At 39.7% G+C, this 20,385-nt stretch overlaps 2 protein-coding genes across 4 annotated transcripts in view; one reads left to right on the top strand and one right to left on the bottom strand.

Moving 5' to 3' along the window:
* The window catches only part of LOC107734387 (double-stranded RNA-specific editase B2-like), a 49,895-nt gene extending 42,349 nt beyond the window's left edge, over positions 1-7,546 (top strand). The window contains exons 7-9 of the mRNA XM_016546333.1: positions 1,303-1,484; positions 4,791-4,972; positions 7,127-7,546. Coding sequence (XP_016401819.1) covers positions 1,303-1,484; positions 4,791-4,972; positions 7,127-7,294 — 532 coding nt within the window. The 3' untranslated portion in view covers positions 7,295-7,546. The remainder of the gene's footprint in view (positions 1-1,302; positions 1,485-4,790; positions 4,973-7,126) is intronic.
* Positions 7,547-11,469: 3,923 nt separating this feature from the next.
* The window catches only part of wdr37 (WD repeat domain 37), a 59,556-nt gene continuing 50,640 nt past the window's right edge, over positions 11,470-20,385 (bottom strand). For all 3 annotated transcript variants that reach the window (XM_016546329.1, XM_016546331.1, XM_016546330.1), the window contains 3 exons: positions 14,286-14,420; positions 13,750-13,864; positions 11,470-12,289 (listed from right to left, as the gene is read on the bottom strand). In XM_016546329.1, coding sequence (XP_016401815.1) covers positions 12,158-12,289; positions 13,750-13,864; positions 14,286-14,420 — 382 coding nt within the window. In that variant the 3' untranslated portion in view covers positions 11,470-12,157. The remainder of the gene's footprint in view (positions 12,290-13,749; positions 13,865-14,285; positions 14,421-20,385) is intronic.

The raw sequence follows: 20,385 nt of genomic DNA, 5'->3' as shown, positions 1-20,385 counted from the left end.
TCTCTCTCTCTGTCTGTCTATCTCAACTTTTAAAACATATTGTCTGTGGACCATTCACAGGCCGTCTGATGCATATTGCACACAAAAAGGGAAACAAATTGGCTGAAATCACAAGCTTCAATCTGATTGGCTGTTTTAACATAATTTCAGGGTCCCCATTGGTTGCGAGGAACTGGGTTAATACAAACAGCACTTCTAAAGATTAAGTAGTCGCTAGAAATCCCAAATTTATGTAGCGAAATGTGGATTTGTGGCTGTGGATAAAAAGGAGTCTTCCTGTTTAGATGTGCGGTCACATTTACTACTGTTTGCAAATATTTGCTGGCAAAATTGAGTCATTTTCATAGGAATCCAGGAATTTCGCGTGAGGGTGAAACATTTTCCAACATACTGTAGCTTTCACAGCGGGTTGCTTATCGGGATTCATTATTCTGACCAACAGAAATCTGTTTGGTTTGAATGTGTCTTCTGTGTGACTTGTGCTTTAAACATCGCAACATGATTGAAAATAGACAATGGACCTTTCTTTGGCCACAAAATTTTGCTGAACTTTTGCGAATTTGTCCGAATGTTGTGTCCAATTCTGACCCCTGACAGATTATTACCCCCCTAGTATTGGTAGGTTTAGGGTTAGGCGTGGGGGAGGGGTTAGGATTAGACAATCAGATAGCGATTTCAACGAGAAGGGTAATAATTTTGTAGGGGGTCGAAAATGGGCACAACACCGGAATGATGCCAATAATACACATTCTGTGTGAGCTGTGCTTCATACATCGCCACACGACTGAAAACCAGACATTGGACCTTTCTTTGCCTACAAAATTCACCAAAACTTTGCAGTGACCAAAACTTAAATGGGCGGTTCATGGCCAGAATGTTGCCATTTACTTCACACAGACATTAACACACAAAGCTGTGCTTTATACATCGCTACACAGCTGATAATAGACAGTGGACCTTTCTTTGCCCATGAAATTTAGCTAATGTGACCGAACCTTAAAAAAAAAAAAAGTGAAGTGACATGTGGCCAAGTATGGTGACCCATACTCGGAATTAGTGCTCTGCATTTATCCCATCCAAAGTGCACACACACAGCGCTGTACATTCACTCCCCCCACCTACAATCCCTGCCGGTACGAGACTCGAACCCGCAACCTTTGGGTTACGAGTCCGACTCTCTAACCATTAGGCCACGACAGATTGGCTGTTCATGGACATAATATTGCCAACAACACTTCAGGCCCATATCCAAAAGTCTGGGACGAGACTACCCCTTTCCTAACCCCTCTGCACTCTCTACAGGTGGAATGTGCTCGGCCTGCAGGGGGCGCTACTCAGTCATTTTGTGGAGCCGGTGTATCTGTACAGCCTGACGGTGGGCAGCCTGAGACACACGGGTCACTTCTCCAGGATGATGAACCACAGACTGGAGAGAGTCGGAACTCTACCCACCTGCTACTACCGTAACCAGCCTTTACTTAGCGGTATTTCCTTTAAACCTTTCCTTTATTCATTTCCTAAATGTTTGATAGATTCCGATCTGTAGTATATTTAACAGCAGTGCTTTGTTTGGTCAGTTGACATTACAAAATGTGAAGGTCCCTGCCGACCTGTAGATCCCTAGGGTACAGCAGGGTACTAGTGTAACTGGTCTCACTCCCACCTCTCCGAGTGGGATTGAAACCATCATCAACCAGCATGGGAGGCTAAAGAGGGTGTGAGAATAATGGCGGCCAAGTAGTAAAAGCTGTGCTTGTAAACCCCACTTTCTTGCCCCAAGATGCTCACTAGCAACTTGCCTCCCATGACGGTTGACTCTGGTTCAAATCCGATTTTGTTAAACTGCTCTCCTGAGCCTCAGTGTGGCAGACGGACTGCTCTATTGGATCTATCCATCCTCCAAATCAATCTCATCCAACACCCTATCACTGCCATTGAAGAGGAGAGCGATCCATTCACTCTTCCTCTCACGCCCAGTGGGCCGCATGCCTCCGGCACGGCCCCTTTCACCACCATTGACGAGCTTCTCTTCTTTTGTCTGGATTCTCTTGTTGGGGAAAATGGGCTGGTTATTTTAGGCATCGCCTTCATAAAGGGTGCAGAGTTCCCAAGAAACGGCCGAGATCTCTTATCATAAGAGAAGCCAATGAACCCTTCAGTCAGGAAGCTAAAGTGAGACTGTCCTCAGTGATCAGACCTGCACTAAATGCTTGGATGCTTTAGCACGGCATATGTTATTTTAAATACAGCATTACATTTAGTGTTTTGGCAGCATTCTTGTGTAAAATACTCTGCATGATGTATATACAACATCATTAGCGACAGTAAATGAAGACAGCTTGAAGGAAAATAAAAATGACTGGTATTTCCTTCAAACTTTTCCTCTGACTCATTATTTGTATATTATTGACTCATTTAGTTTCACTTATGCACAGGGGACGTCATTAAATTGTGTTTTACTAAATGCAGGTTGCATTTTATCACGGAAACGTTAGATTGAAGCTCCAAATAACAGCATGTTTTACAAATAAGGTATATTTAATAAATGTGTGAATGTGAAGGTGCTTGAAGGTTGAGAAATATCATTCAAATTGCATATACACACGGTACATGAGATGACAATTCTGGACACATTTGTCTTCAAGAAAAAAAGTTTTATTCTACATGATGGGAGTTTGCAATCTACTGGTCCAAACAGAATGAGAATGAGTGAAAAATAAAGACTGGAACAAGCTATGCAAAAACCAGCTCCAACAATGCATGGAAATCCTTTCAGATTGAATCTAGGAATGTACAAGAAAGAAAGTACTTGAGAAAGTAGACAAACTTCATACATCCAAGCCAGTAGGTGTCAGTATATAGTCCAGAACTACTCAGATAAAGAAAAGCTAGCAAAACATTACTGATGAACAAAACTTACTGAGCACACCTTTAATTAGCTTAACCAAGTTACATAACTATCTTAAGCAGTAAGACTTTCTTTGTCGACGAGCTTTATTAGTATAATGCTAGTCAATCTACTCAGTTGTGCTGGTTCACCTGCTTCTCTAGCACCAAACAAGAACTAACCAGCATAAACCAGACTGAGTTATCAATTGGTCAAATGGTCCAGACTGGAAACTCAAATTCATGTAGTAGTGGTAAAGGTGCCGTGTCTAGATGGTAAACTTTGTACTGCGAAACTCTCGCATGATTCACTCTAGCCTACTCTTTGTTAGCAAAAAATGAGACTGTATGACTTTACTGAGGATGTCCTTTAAATGTAGGTCACATACTTTAGTCCATCACTTTTAGAAGATACCAAGTGGCACTTAAGAGTAGCCGTATGTCAAACACAGTGATCACATTTAGCAGCATCTTGTGTAAAATACTCTGGATGATGGATAGACGACGACATTGTGACTGACAGTAAATGATAACGCCTGCTCGAGGTAAAACCAAATTAAATGCTCTATTACAGACATACAGGGATAAACTGAATGCAGAGTATGAAATGACACTGTGAATAAGTGAGTGAGGTTTTCAGAAAGAAGCTGCGTTACGGCAAAAAAGGATATGCACATTATTATCGCAATTTATTCCACCTGAATCTGAGAATCTGAGATTTGCAGTAGGATTAAAGGAATAGCTCAACCAAAAATTAAAATGCTATAATTTACCAAATGTGTCTGACTTTCTTTCTACTGTGAAAAACAAAAAGAGGTATATTACACAATGACCAGGTTGCTCTTTTTCAGGATATGAGCTCCAGTAAATAGAAACACCTGCTTCACTCCACAAGCGTGAGCTTCACGTCAGCGTAACTGCATCGTCACTACAGCTGCAGACTCGCCAGAATATTCACACTGGAAGCGCGTGTACAGCGTCACAGCAGCAGCTCCAAATCTACATATTTATTTACAAATATAACTATAAATTGCTTTTTAGAAGTTGGTCAGTTTTAAACTTGAAAGTTTTAAAGTCTTGAAAGTGTGTTAACACGGGGATTCGCATGTAAATGGTAAACAACAAAAACAGCTCTGATCGTCGTTTCAGTCATACTTTGATATAGAATGTGCTTATAATGTGTTTTTTTTCCTTTATAATACACCATACTTTCAACAAAACTGAATAATTAATAACAAGTTTAAATGGGTAAATCTTCTATACATTTTTTGATTCTTCATTTTCTTTTCTGACATACTCCAATTCTTGTTAAAACACACTATACATGCTTATTCTGTGCATTTTTAGCACTTTTCGTGTGAAATCATATTTATTTTGTACATTAAAAGTGTACTGTCACTTTAATTGAGCACAGAGAAAACCATCGCTTCAGCGCTGCTCACGCGACACTCCTGCTCCTGGTGTGAATGCACTCATTTGTTGAAAAAATATGCGCCACTCACACTTGCGGCGTGAAACAAGCCTAAATATCACCCTCAACAAAATTTCAATATTTCTTCTGAAATATTTCAGCAATATTTCTTTTACGTTCCACAGCAGAAAGTTAGTCATACAGATTTGTTTAAATGTAAGTCAGCTGTACAGTACATGGGCATGCTATGATACTCTCCACTTTAAGAAAGAAAGAAAGAATGCCATGCTAATTGGTGTAGCGATGCGGCAATGATTGAGGAGCCCGAGAGATCCTTTGTGCCTGGAATCAGTGTTTACCTCAAAGATAGCACAGACGACGCACAGACATGATCTTCTGCTAATGAAACACTTCAGCAATCACATGCTAAATAGAACCTCCCTCAAGTGCTCTTTCTTTCCCTAAGTCTCCCTCTCTTTTCTCGCATACACAGGCCTGAGCAACAGTGACTGCAGGCAGCAGGGGAAGTCCGTGTGTTACAGTGTCAATTGGACGGCAGGTGACACCCAACTGGAGGTGCTCAACGCGTCTACTGGGAAGAGGAGGGACTCCGGGGCTCCGTCTAGACTTTGCAAGCATGCACTTTTTGCACGTTGGATCAGACTCTATCGCAAGGTGAGCTCACCTTTGAATAGAAAAACATGCTGCATCCGAAATTGAATACTTCCATACTATATGGCAGACGAAAAACAGAAAACAAAAATAGTATGTCCGAATTCATAGTATTCGTAAAACAGTAGGCTAAATATACTTTTTAATAGTCACAAAGTAGGTTCAAATTCAAATGTAGTACCTATTCACTATAGCAGGGGATCTCAACTCTGGCCCTCGAGGTCCACTTTCCTGCAGAGTTTAGCTCCAACCTTGATCAAACTCACCTTCCTGTAACTTTCTAGTGATCCTGAAGACCTTGATTGGCTTGTTTATGTGTGTTTGATTAGGGTTTGAGCTAAACTCTGCAGGAAAGTGGACCTCGAGGGCCAGAGTTGAGAACCCCAGCACTATTCACTATGCAATTTCGGACGCACCAACAATCTTTCTATCTTAAATTGTTAAATGACTTGACATGAATGCATGTACACAAACTAGATTTTATGTGTAGATTTCATGTTAATTCATAACACAACAAAAGTAGGCAGTGCATTCTCAGTGTTGCCACCAGGGGCACTATAGTTAGTATAAACTGAAGACATAAATTAGACAATATATATACCCGACCCCCCCGACCCGCGGATTATCCGCAGCGCCCGCGGATATAACCGCCATCCGCGCATCACTAATATATATATATACACATACATATATTTGTTTTTTTTAGGCTTTTATTTATTTTTATCCTTCTTTTATTGTTTCTCTAGTGCTTAAATGCTTTGTGTCATTATTGTCTGTTTCTTTTAGCCTTGTAAAGCACTTTGGTCAACACCAGTTGTTTTTAAATGTGCTATACAAATAAACTTGTATTGTATTGTACATAAATCTGGTTATTTCTTCAGTTTATACTAGCTATAGTGCCCCTGGTGGCAACACTGAGAATGAAATGCCTACTTTTGTTGTAGGTGCCACTAACCAAATTATGTTAGCACATTGTACCATACTACAGTCAAACGTTTGTCATGTACAATGGGCAGTCTTAAAAAGTATGCAGTGTACAGTACATACTGCGCAGTATGCGAAACACTAGTATTCCATTACGAACATAGCCTTAAATTCGGAATAAAGTGATTGTCTTTTGACGTATATACAAGATCCCCTATTGTAACGTATGAACCGGGTGGGACTTGATTTTGTCGATTGGGTCATTTGCTAATTGTTGCAATCTTATGTGAGTGACAGGTTGCTGGAGGGGAGGGATTATTGTCCTGCCCTCACCTCAGTGCACGTCATCAGAGAAGAGTTTGTTAATCGTCAATATTCGTTTCATGGTGACGTTAAGTCCTGTTCACACTTGATACACAACAATAAATCTGAAGTCGCTGTGCTTTTGATATCTCCCATTAGTAGTTACTGCCTGGTCACCATAGTAGTCTGTGTCTACTCACCAGGGATGCCATAACATGGGAGAAAGGTTGGGCCGCAGCTTAGAAACGCTCCCCTGCTGGTCACTGCATTTTAGAGTTCACTTAAGGTTAGGGATCTCGATCAAGGTCACAATCAATGGACCCTTGCAGAGTTGAAATCTAGGACCTTTCAATTACCAGCCCAGTTCCAGTGGCATTTTCTCAGGTCAATATAAAGAACTAGTTGAGGATGAATAATTCTGTTTTTATTAGCCACAACAGACAGTTCCCATTTGTTATGAGATTAAAAAAAGCATAGGGCAGAATTAGGCCCTCATCATGTAAATGTATGGGAGAGATGCCGGCTGCTGTACCAAATGCTGGCAGTTAAAGTCTAATGAGTGTGGAAATGGTAATCATCTTGAAAAGCACTTGAGCGGCCTCCCATGGCAAACGCTCAGCGCTCACAGTCAGGGATGCAAGAGCACACACGCTAATCTCCAAAGAAACTTTTCTTTTCTCCGAGCCCCTCCGTTCACCGCTCCCTCTTTTTGCTCACACTGTTTTTCCGTGTGTGCGAGTGTGCGACAAAGAAACGCACAAAAGCACGGAGAATGTTCAATTGCTTGTGAAATTTAAATGGAGAGATTACACAGCTGCTCAAACGCCACGATTGTGCCGGCTCATTCGTTTTGTTTTGCACTCTCACCATCTCTTGTGTCTGTCCCATCCCTCTCTCCTTCATTCTTTCTTTTGTTTCCTCTCTCTATAGCTGGTGGTCCGTGGGGCGAGTGGTATGCCGCTGTACTGTGAAGCGAAGCAGGCGGCCGGCACCTACCAGACTGTGAAGCTGCAATGGTTGAAGGGTCTACAGGAAGCAGGATTAGGGACCTGGGTCAGAAAACCTCCTGAGCAGGAAAACTTCACTCTGACTGTATGAGTACGGAAGCTTGTCCTCGTCACCAAAACCACATTCACCTTGCAACCAGTCACCACAGAAGCCCTTTCTCACCCCTAAAGTCAACAACATCCCACTGCCAAAAAAGCCTCCACAGGGCGATGACAAGAGTCGCAACTAGGTGGTAAACCTTGTTCTGTCAAACTCTCGCAAAATGTTGCTACTGAGGTAAAGATGAGGCACGGAAGAATTTTGTGCCTTGCCTTCCATGGCTTCTGTAGGGAAGGGTACGGTTAGTGTTCTAGAATACTGCGCCGATGTTTATCACAAACTCAGACGTGCGGTAAAAGATAAGTTACCTGCCACCGGACTAGTATTTATGTCGTCAAATCAGCGGGTATCAATAAAATATGTTGTGGAACTATCGTGCAGTCAATAATATTAGCGAACTGTTATCATAGCGATTTTTTGCAAACGTTTCTTCGGAGAACATAACCGTACAAATGAACACAAGATTGAATGCAACATAAAACAAATGATTATTTGTTAATCCTTATATATGCCAAAAAATACTTACTTTTGTGGGTCTCTCTGCTTGCTTGGGCAGCCATATTGCCATATGCGGGGAAATTTATCATACCCCTTCGTTGAAAAATCTTTGTTTGAAGGGCTATCTGGCCCTTCTCCCTACCCCTATCCATCCTGCCAAAAGAGAATTGAGACACCCCTACCCCTTCACGTGAACACACGAAACAAAGGGGAAGGGGTAAGAGGTAAGAGGACTGGGCCTTAGTGTGAAGGTAGATCATATCAAAAATGCTTTGTCCTGTTGTGTAACACTCCCAAGATTAAATTTTCTCTCAATTTCCATTCACTGCACTACACCGGAAGTTGCAGTGGCCATTGAGGCTAAATGCAGAAGCGATCGTGCATAGAGTCCATTATGACATGTCGATTATCGCAAAATAATTTTGATTTGTCCCTCAATATTTAAAAAACAAAAATGTGGAAGGTTAGGGTTAGCCTTAGGGGGTGTTTTCTTCTGGGAAACAATGTATGTAGCTTTCGCGAGACTTTTGGCAGAACAAGGGTTACCAGCGACGGAATCGACAACAAGGGGGGATGTGAGAAACGGGGACAATTTTCTCTCAACACAGCAGATGGAAAGATGGTCACCTCTCTCTCGCTCTCTCTCTCACCACTGACGGCTCTCCTGTAGCCGTCATTCAAACGTGTGTATGTGTGTTAACCTTCGCCAAAGTGAAAAGCAGCCGCCGTCTTGTCATTATCTGCCCGTTTCCGGATGGCCTGCCCCTGAAGAGCTCCGACACGCTGTCCAATTAGAGGTCCTGTCAGAGTGATGCGTCCCTCATTTTCCTCTCTCTCCTTTGCCTTTGGATCATTGGTACAACTTCAAAATGGGGGGGGAACGAAAAAACAGTAGGGGTTGACATTGCAAAGACAGGTTAATTCAGCTCCATTCTGGTTGTGCAGGTTAGAGGTAATGGTGACAAGCTAATGTAAATGGTGCCATTACGGCACCCCGGGTCTCTTGACGTTTTTTTAGCAGGTACAGCTTGCTGCTTTAATACCTCAATCCCGCTTACCAGTGACATGTCATTTCTCCACTGGTTTCTCTTTGTGTCCACGCTGTATCTTTACACAAGGTGTTCTGAGCAGAGACCTGTGTGAAAAGAAAGGGAAACGTCGGCAGTTTGATGTAGACACAAAGGACGAAATGAAAATGTAGTAGAGTGCGAGTAGAGATCCGTGATTATGGAGTAATTTGTAGTTAATGGATTCATTTACAAACCGAGCACATTACAAATTGCTTCGTAAAGCCCGACCCAACCTTTGAAAAGCATGCTCTTTACCCGAGGTTTGTCCAATGATTCTCCTGCATTCGTTTATTTAATTTACAGATGCATCTCATTCATGTCTTTTTGCTATAGATTTACACTTTTCTGTGGTGTCAGGCTATCACTATTTGTCTGTGAAAGATGTTCATTGTTGTATACAAATACAATCATATTACTCCATGATTATTTTATTTGAATTGACTGGCGACATATTGTTGATTCCTTTCTTTGCATAGTTCATTGTTATTGCATAATTTGTTACTGCTGTTGAGTATCACAGCTCGTGTTTTTTCATAAGCTTTCAGTATATATTTTCAAATGCCACTTTGTCAACCTTTGCCGAGATGTCATGTATCCACCCTTTACAAACAGCTCAAGATGTTACAGGGACACCTAGTGGTGGCAAATATTTTTAAATCTTTCTCTGACCCGTTTAATGTCTGATGTTGTGTATTTTTTTTGTTTTTAATAATGAATCCATCCCAGCTTAAATGATCATTTTGTCTACTAATAGAAATAGAATATCAATACAAAGATGGTAAAACCTGACAGATCAAACATGTGACCCAGCATTACCTACCTTTCTCCTCTTTCCGTTATCTCGATTTATTCTATTCCGCAAAATTTCTAAAATGTTAAACTTGATGTTGAATGGATGGATCCATTTCATAGTTATTTCCACCACACTGGCAACCCAGTTAGAAATTAACGTAATTGGAAAGACTGTTAATGCTCGTGTGTCTTCTATGTACTGGTTATTTCAGTGTTTCACTTTTTATTACAACATTTTTCGCAACATTCATTTTATGTTTGAGTTGAACGTTTTCATCACAACAAACATGAAAAGCCCCAGACAAAACTACATCTCAAGTAATTCAGTTGTAAGGCATGATTGAATGGCAATATTGTACTAATGACTGTACATTTTGTAAAAATTTGTAAAAAAAAAGAGGAAAATTAAAAGAATAACCTAAAAGATCTCTCTCAATATGTAAATTTTAACCCAAAAGCATATGCTGCTAAGGTGTGCACATTGCACTTGAGTTATAAGTGAATGTTTATGTGAATAAAAACAAAAATGTTGTGTTACACTTTGACTTGATTCTGTTTGCTGTGCTGCATTTTTATTTGTATTTTTTTCAAAAAAAAAAAATTTTTTAAATAGATGCGCACACACTACCATTAGTACAATTAAATTGTAGATTCAACCAAAACAATGTGATTGTTGAAATCTCTCTCAATATGTAAATTTTAACCCAAAAGCATATGCTGCTAAGGTGTGCACATTGCACTTGAGTTATAAGTGAATGTTTATGTGAATAAAAACAAAAATGTTGTGTTACACTGACTTGATTCTGTTTGCTGTGCTGCATTTTTATTTTTATTTTTTTTTTTTTTAAATATTTTTTTAAATAGATGCGCACACACTACCATTAGTACAATTAAATCGTAGATTCAACCAAAACAATGTGATTGTTGAAAGATATCTTCACTTTATTCTGAAGCCCAGCAGTGAATGATTTTGATTCTGTATCTCTTTATTATTAGTATATGATGCAATATGTCTCCAATACAGCAAATTAAGTTGCTCTCAAATAAAAAAGTGAAATGGCTCAATACAGAACATTATAGCAAGTTAAAGACAACTAAAATGTTGGAGATCAGACTCATTTTTAAAGGACGTTCTGATGGGTCATATGCATTGTTGTTAGACAGCTGGATAAAAGATGAGCTGTTTTCTATGCGTCTCTGCGTACATTTCACCTCTATAGTCAAATACAGTCCATTAAACATGGGCGTCACAGATATACATCGCATCATAAACATCTTTTTGTTAGACCTAACAGATTTAACAGACTGTCTACGTGAAAAGAACTGACACTTTCCACCAAGACTCCTAGCGCAGTCCAATGTAGTTCTGGTGAAAGCCCAGTAATGCAATAACGATACCAACTGTAACACACTGACGGAAGAGCTTCCATTTAAGGATTATTAATGAATGTCGAAAGTCATTCAATCGAGGTTTCTATAGATAAGGCTAAGCACAGTGGTTCACACATCACAAGAAGTCCAAAGTACATCAGAAAGCCTTTCAAGTGTCAGCAGATCACACTGAGCAAGGCATTGATATTTGGTCTGATGATTACAGACGAATATTACAATATCGAAAACTTGCTGCCGCAAACAACTCTTTCATATAAAAACTACAGCAGTGAACAACATGTGAACTTGTTCTGAATTCAGATGCGTCGATTCAAATATTTACTTCTACACGACTTGAAAGCCCTTGAAATGGAAGTGAACATCACACGTAGGGCTTCATAAACATTCAATACTTAGAAAGGTCGTTTTCAATAGGGTGAACAAGATTACACAGCAATTATACAGCATTTTGCTTCACATATTTGACAAGAGAGGTGGGTTTGTCATGCAAATGGACTGCGGCAATACTGACAGGCTGCTCGAATGGCGGTTCCAATCAGAACATCAAGGTAAAACGTAAATGTGATTGCTGATTTCCATTCACAAAGGCAGTGCGCTCTACGTTTCTTTTGCACATCTCATCTCTATAAAAAAGCAAAGCAGAACTCTATACAAAAAAAACAACTCTAAAATGCTAACGTAAAATAAAAAGTCATCTTTACAAAGAACATTGCACAACAAAAATAGCACTAAAGTGAAAAATTACTTGAATGTAACAGCGGCAGGCCATGTCCCGGTCTCGCAGGATTGACGAGTCTCAGTTTGAATCATGCAAACATGTAAAAACTGGGTAACAAGACTGGGAGGAAGTTCACCACACTATATGACCTCAGAGCAGACAGCGCAGGGCTAGATATGCAAAATATCCATGAAATTGAGTTTTGCACACATGTCAGAAGGCATGACGGGATGATGACCGCCGGCCAGCGACCACAGACACCAACGGATGAAAAACGGAGTCTTATCACACACAACGTGAATGTGTTCTTTTAAAATCTACTGCAGGTGTGGCACTGACGGACGTGTTAAACTTGTATATGTGTAAAACTGAACCGTGAGCGTGTCACTTCTCCTGGAGCAGGGCAGGGATGTTGATGTTCCAGCCGATGGCCTGGCGGTCGAAGCCGCAGGTGAACAGATTACAAGCTTGGTTCTCCTCATTCCAGGCAGAGCAGCACACCATGCGCCGATGGCCCTGCGTGTGAAATGCAACATGGTTGTCAGGACACATAAAAAGGAACAGAACATGCTAATGCAATATTTAAAGGGATGTGGCTGAAAACTTAATGAGCTGCCTTTCTGCCATCTGCCTTCATGGTTCGATATTAAAATGGACCCTTGCTAGAAACTGATTTGAGACGCTCTTCATGGGCAGCAACTTTGTTAACAGCTACTCATGCGTCACACATCTCAAGAGAACCACGTTTACTGTTGATTGTAGTGATTCGGCATGTAGCTAAGCTAACAATTGAAAACGTAAATTACAAAATACTTGATGCATTATGGATATGCTGGATGCACAATAATGGAAATCATTATAATATGGGGTTTAAACAGGATATTTTATTAAAGTGATTGTTTATTGGTTGAAATCATTTATAAATGTATGTATATTTAAACATATATTTACAATAGACACTGTTTAAACAAAAAAAATGTATTAATATAAATATGTATTACAACGAACAGCTTGTAACACTCCAAAGAGAAAGGAAAACTTGAAATCGCATCATATGACCCCTTTAACTTTAAATTCTAAAATAAAATTAATCTAAAATAAAATAAAATATCTGCTAAAAATATAGCCTCAAATAGGAATACATATTCCTAAATCTGATTATACATTACCATTCAAAACTTTAAGAGTAGTTTTTTTTTTTTAAAGAAATTAATACTTTTATTCAGCAATGATGCATTAAATTGTTCAAAAGTGACAGTAAAGAAATAAAATTACCAACAAAAAAGTCTATTTCAAATAAATTATGCTCCTGTGAATTTCCTATTAATGTACAAAAAATATTTACAAAATATGAAAAATATGAAGCAGCACAACTGTTTTCAACATTGATAGAAACAAATGTTGAGCATCATATCAGCTTATTAGAATAATTTGTGAAGGATCACATCACCCTAATATTTTAACATTAACATTTGAATATTCATATTTTAAATGCATTACAGTAGAAAACAGTTATTTTAAATTATAATAATTATTATTATTGAAAGTATTGTTATATTGCATTTTAAATCAAATAAATGCAGCCTTTGTCAGCATAAGAAACCAAAAAAAAAAATGACCCAAAACATTTCAACAGTAATATATATTTATTCTGTTCATAAAAACGTTATATTACTGTTTTATTGAAATGTTTTAGCTCAGTAAATTTTCAGCTAACAATGGACTGCCATATTTGTTGTGAAAAGGATATGTTCTTGAAAAGAAAGCAAGACCGAAGATGGCATAATAAGAAGATGTTACCTACAATTTGAGACACCTGAACAGGAATCGTAAAGAAAAAGCTAGATTTATTTTGCATAGATGGCCCATATAATGAAAAATAATCAAAAACAATTCAAGGAACTGCCTAGTGGTTAAAGAGTGTGAGACAACTTGACAGACATGGAGCAAAAAAGAAAGGTAATGATGAAACGTACCTGTCTGTTGCTCCGTGGGAGACGGGCCAGACGGACCCCGCTCATGTCGAACAGCCTGACCTGCCTGTTGTCATGTGGCAGAGCGATGATTCTTTGGTTCGCTGAGACACTTATCCTGCAGATTAGGACAGTCAATAAACTAAATTATAAAAAAATACCACAGCATATATTTACGCCGGACATCTACGTTGACAAAGGCTATTTTCACTCCCATCAGTTAGACATTTTACAAATAGCATCTACTGCACTTATTATAAACAAATGCTATTTGTTGCCATTTAATGCAAATAGTGTAAACGGAGCTAGAGACCAATTACTAAATGTACATAGCCAACTGAAAATATTATCCAAATCTTCAATACTATTCCTGACTCGGAAGTCTGACTTTACTTAATTCTTTCAGAATATCTTGCTGTTCAGGCATAAGTTTCTCAATTTGCCAGAACTTTCTAAAACAGGCACGGTGTTGTCTCTGCTTGTTCAGAAACAACGGTCTCAGGAAGCTGTCTTACACCTCACCAACCTGCCGCTCTTACCTATTAACGGCTGAGTCTGTGCGGATGGTAGCAATCGGAGATCTCATGTTCTTCAAGTCCCACACTTTGACGGTGCGATCGTCACTTCCTGACACCACATTGTCCCCCACGGTGAACACGGCTGATGTCACGGTGCTGAAAGAAACAAACGGCTTGTCAACAAAACCTCTCACACACACATCAAACATGCTCCAATCACTAATTAACACCTCAATGCCAAAAATATCATCCTGAACAAACGCACATGGTTTTCATGAAGTGCACGTAAGATACCTATACAGACTGTTCTGTAGCAAAGGTGAAGGACACCGATTTAAAGTGCCCCTATTATGGGTAATGAAAGGTTCATATTTTGGTTTTGGGAGTCCCCAACAAAAGGCTGACATGCATGCAAGGTCAAAAAACACTTTCATTGTCTTATAATATGCATTTATATTTAACCTTATTTGCTCAACGACTCCCAAACGATTCGTTTAGGGAACCATGGTTACATAAGTAACCTGAGACGTTTTACCTCCAAAAGCGGCACATAGTGGCAAAAAATTAATTTGCATGTTCATTCAGACCAACGTGAAAAGACCAGCAAGTTGGCGGGCAATATGCTAATGTTTCATGTTGACATCATGGCTTGGGATTCGTTTTAACAATGACTCATTTCAATGATTCAGAGTCGACTCTTTCTTTTAAGAGACAATAACTTTATACACGGTGCACTTTCAGATTTAAAACTTTGCAGGATGTTTTCATTCACTTAGAGTTATGTTACACACTGCATGAAAGGTAATTTTCAAAAATCCATAATAAGGGCACTTTAATCCTGATCATGAGTCACTGCTGAAACTGGGGTTGTGGGACGTTGTTTTACTGAGATGAGAATCTTGCTGTGTAATAATTGTGTTCTTGAGCGAGACTCTTAACTCCAAAACGCTCCAGCAGGGATTGTCCCTGAATTAAGTGTGACGTAAGAGACGTTGGACGAAATACATGCGCAAAATGGCAAGTCCCCTAAAAGTAACTAGCTCAGCACTCAAGTATTCTTTGAAAGCAAGATAGACTATCTCTTTTACTGGCATGAAAAATTACCGTACAGAGTGGCTAGAGAGTGCTCAAGGTGATTTGGTTTTCTCCACACTCTTATTCTTTGGAGTACCCAACAGAACAGAAAGCAGATCACGTGAACTCCAATGTCTGCATTCCTATTGGTAGTCTCTGTTTTATCACCAACAAATAGTTATGTATGACTGATGATCATCAGTGTCACTTCCAAAGGGCGATTCACATTGCACCAACAAATGGCAACAGACACATTTGTCGAGTTTCAGTGTGTTACACCTGTGGCGTCTGCTGCTGTCTACAGTGGCAATGTGGGCCTGCTGAACATTGTTGGGCTGGTAGTATACAGTCTCAGCTTAAGCCAGTATGTTCAGTGCCTGATGTATAGTGCCCAAAAACTCACCGGTTCCAATCTGACTGCTTTGCTTCTACACAATTTTAGGGATTCAAGGTGGATAGGTTTGGACTATATTGGGTGACTTCAAATGAATTTACACTGAAAGCAGGTCACCAAGTAGCTGCATTGCTGACTGCTAGCAGGCATTCCTATTTGTTGCATTATCCAGCCCAGTGGTTCCAATCTCTGTTCCTGAAGTACCCCCAAAAAATTTTTTTTTCATGTCTCCTTAATCAAAGACACTTGATTCAACTCGTCAGCTCATCAGTAGAGACTCAAAGACCTGAAATAGGTGTTTCAGGCAAAGGAGATATGCAAAATGTGCAGTGTTGGGGGGGGTCCAGAAACATGTTTGGGAACCACTCATCCAGCCAATCAGGAGGCAGACTATGTGAGCTCCACCGTATTGTGTCGCTGCATATTAGCAAGTTAAATTCTGATCAACTCTGTTGAATTGCAAACAATTGCTGTTTACTATTTTACTTTAAATTGCCATCTGTCAAAAAGTTTTGACAGCGACTGAAGCAGGGATGTCGGGAAAGGTGGAACTTAGCACAGAAGGACCAGAGCTCAAAATGGTAACCACCTTTTAAACCACACAAGGGGGCCTGAAAGCCTAGCGACTCCAAAGTCAAAGTTGTCTATAAAAGGAATCAGACTTGCGGGCATGGAAAGAGGCGAGTCAGTATGAAAACTGATTGTCTGAAATTCTCACTGGTCAAGTTTCCTTTGTCAGAGTATGTTACAACAGAAGTTCAAATATCTAGGCCTGATTTCACAGACATGGCTTAGATTAAGCCAGGATTAAGCCATAGTTCAATTAGGACATTTAAGCAGCTTTTATAAACGTGCCTTATAAAAAAAATTACTGGTGAGCATCTTGAGACAAATCAAATATTTAAATATATGTCAGTGCATGTTTCTTTCAGTTAAAACAGCCCAGACATGTATTTTAGTCGTAAGCCATGTCTGTGAAACCGGGGGCTAAACTTTTGGATGCATGATGAAGCCTATCCTATTTGAAAGTCAATGGCTTGGCAGAATTCTCAGAGCACAAATCCTAGCTTGCAATCACCTTAAGTGGCCAATTCTTGGCCAGAATAAGCTGCATTGTGGACCAGCCTTTATGTTGATGTGAGCCAACATAACATGTGACTTCTTTGCTGAGGCTTGAGTTACTACTGGAATTGAATCTTCCCAACAAATTATATGACTGTGATGATGAAATTAAACTCATCCTTCCCTGGTTGGAAGGACCACCCTCTGCTCCTGTACAGGGCACGAGAACACCAGCAGCTGAGGCAAAATGAGGCAGAGAGAGTGTGTGTGTGATTTGAGACAGTCTGGGTGAACAGCAGGAATGTCAGCAACCCTCAGGGTCACAGCGCACATTTAACTGCTCCGCTCAGCACACACACTTCCATTTAATGGACCTTAATATTTCTAATCTATCACGTCATTCCCTGCTGACATTTCTCTCCTCTTTGTATTCCCTTTTCCCGGGAGAGCGAGGGAGAGAAAAATGAAAAAGAAAAAGAAAAAAGGCAGAAGTGGTGCTCCGCTCGCCTCTAGCCGTGCTAATTTGAATTGACATGATATTAAGGTTTAATTAGGGGCTAAATTCTGCTGCATTAAAGATTTGGAGTTGGGCTTGGCTGTATTTAACAGCTTTGCTCGACTCGCTCCGGCACAGTTCACATCCAAAGTGAAGCGTGGAAACGCTTTCTGACATCGTGGGTTGCCACCGGAAAACAAGGGTGGGGGCGGTGGTGGGGCCGATAATAGATTAAAAGCTTGATTAAAATCCTATTACAACTCAAATTATATTTTGGGGATGTTCTGTTTCTCCTGGGACCACTGACAAGCAAGGTCGAGACTCATTAGAGGAAGAGCTGCATGTGCATTTAATAGCGATCCAGTGCTGGAATATGAGCTCTTTAAAACAATGGTTAAAGTACTTGCATGTGGTTTAAGCTCTTGTTGATGCTGGGAAATGTGTTGAAGATGGTTTGAGATGTATGAAATTCATCATTGTGAATTATAATTAGGTGTCAATCTCCATTCCCATGCATTGTATGGAAACAAGCACATGGGACAATATACTGATGTTTTTGACAGACAGAAGAAAGTCATGTGGGTTTGGAAATACATAAGAGTGAACTGAACTATTTCTTTAAGATTAAACAATTATAAGAAGACATTTAGAAGACGACGACATATTACAGGTTCTGTCCCCATGAAGTAACCTTGCGTCAAGTGTCTCATAAATAAGCCCTTACTGGGTTCAAACCTCCAGCCTTTTGGCCTCCAGCCTGAATCTTTAACCGCCAGTCTGAGTCTGAGAAACAGGAATAGGTGGGCTTGTCATCCACAATTTGCATGATGTCTCAAAGGAGACACCAGCTGTGATATTTCTTCAGTGAGAAACCCATTCTGACACATTCCCCAAGACAGCAGGTGTGTCTCCCTCTGTCTGTCTGAAATCGAGCACACTGGCATGCTCCTAAGCATCCTGACAGACAGATAGCAGCTCTGACAGGGAATGCCCTGCAGAACAAAGAGGAATGAGGCAGCGAACACCACGGTCCCTTGTGTACAGCGACACTCCTGTCATGTTTCATTTGTACTGCGCCACTCATTAGCATTTGCACCATCATTAGATGATTAGGAGGTGACATTCAAGGCCCTTTCGAGTGCCAACATGAACAAATTCACACTTTCCAATACATTTTCCAATTCAAGTCAAGTCAGGTATCAAATCATAAGGCGAAGTCCAAGTCAAGTTCTCTTTTGGTCCCAAATACAAAACCAGGTTTTCCATTGACTTGGTTGATCCAGATTAGCCAATAATCACCAGATTTGTATGGCATGATTATTGTTAGCATGAAATTCAAAACAAGATGGAATAGACTTCATGTGCACATCTAGATATATTCAGTTGTACGACACTAGACTCAAGTTTACATCTCTGCTCATACTCGTGTCCATAAGCACCAGCATTCACTAGTTGGCTCTAAAAGTGCCACCCTTTAAATTTTACAACACTTGTGCTGCTAAAAGCAGAAAAACAGTGGGCAAAGGCTTGAATGTTTCATCTAAGAATCCATATGTCGTAATGCTGCACTCATGGTGTGTCCCGATGCTCTGGGTTAGCGAAGTGAGACAGGCATATGTCAGCTGAGCTAAACTTCACTCACTATTAGAAACTGTACAGCAGTTTAAGAGCCTCAGTCTGCATAAAATATATTTTGAGATTCTGTTTACCATATTTGATGTGATCTACGTTTGTACTTTGATCAATGTTGAATAAAAGCCTAAATTAAATGTCTCCATCATATAAAGTAATCATGCATCTTTAGAAAACTAAGATTCATGCACTTTTTGAACAGTCAAAGTTTTGGGTGCATCGACTTGAGTGGACACAGAAATCCCTCAGGTTTTATTAAAATAACTTCATTTGTGTTTATAAAATGAATTAAAGTCTTATGGCTTTGGAATGACATGAGGATCAGTAAATTATGACAGAATTTTCATTTTTGGTGAAACACACTGTGAAAAAAAGTATAATAAAAGACTAAATAAAAGATTATCAAAGTATGTTTTAAGTCTTTCCAGTTTAAAAATGTAAGTCAATGTTTTACTTGCTGTTTCTTTGTGAATATTTGTGAAATGTATTGATTTCTGTGTGTATTTCTGTAAGTATTTCAATGTAAATCCTACATCATTTTTCAGTGTATCCCTTTAATAGACTGAGAATAGTCAAAAGACAGCATACTTTAACAAATTACATTTTTAGTGATTTGTAGAGCTTAAATAGAAATGCCAAGTTCTTGTCTGGAAAATGTTAATGAAGCAAAAAGGTTCCGCATTTATCATTACATCAAATTTTCATTGTTATTTGTTACATTTTATCACACTGAACCATTAATACTATCGCATTAAGTTTCCAGTTTTATCAAAATGCCTACAATATGTTGAAAAATGACCACATGTTTCATAGGGTGTACTTACATTTTCAGGGACATCCTCCAAAGAAAATATGGTTCATGAACACATTTTTGAAAAACAACTAAATATTACATTTAAAAACACAAAAAGTTGTATTTTAGAGTTGCATTGCTAAGGATTTTTTGGGGGGGGGCTTATTATACAGCTGTGTGGAGATGGATTTTGGACCAATGAGATTCCACTATGGGCGGAGCTACACTATATGATAGAAATAAGAAGAAACCAAGCGACTTAAAGGTGGGGTAAGCGATTTTTCAAAAACGCTTTAGAAAACTGATTCGGGGCCGACTAGCAAAACAAACTTGTAGCCAATCAGCAGTAAGGGGCGTGTCTACTCATGATGTGGAAGAGAGAGCATTCAGTGCACAGGATGGACATTAGCCGAGCCGAGCGACAGAAAGATAGAGATGGCGGGAAAAAAAACAAGAGGAAAACGTCTGCGGAACAAAAGAAAGCTTAAGGCAAGAAGTAGGACCCGTGTAAATATCGGATCAGCTTTCCAGTGCTGGAGAGAACTCAAGGTGCAAAAGGCCTGCGATCGGACGCCGAGGTTGCTTCGTTTCTTCTCGATAGGTGAGTAACACCGTGTCTGCGCCGCAACAGCTAAAGTCTGTCTAGTACACTGGACGCGACAAAGCGACC

This window comes from Sinocyclocheilus rhinocerous, unplaced genomic scaffold (assembly GCF_001515625.1).
Source record: "Sinocyclocheilus rhinocerous isolate Xijiao unplaced genomic scaffold, SAMN03320098_v1.1 scaffold940, whole genome shotgun sequence".
NCBI classification, from domain to species: domain Eukaryota; kingdom Metazoa; phylum Chordata; class Actinopteri; order Cypriniformes; family Cyprinidae; genus Sinocyclocheilus; species Sinocyclocheilus rhinocerous.
Note: the sequence above shows the minus strand (reverse complement) of the source record. Positions and strands in the feature narration are given on the sequence as shown.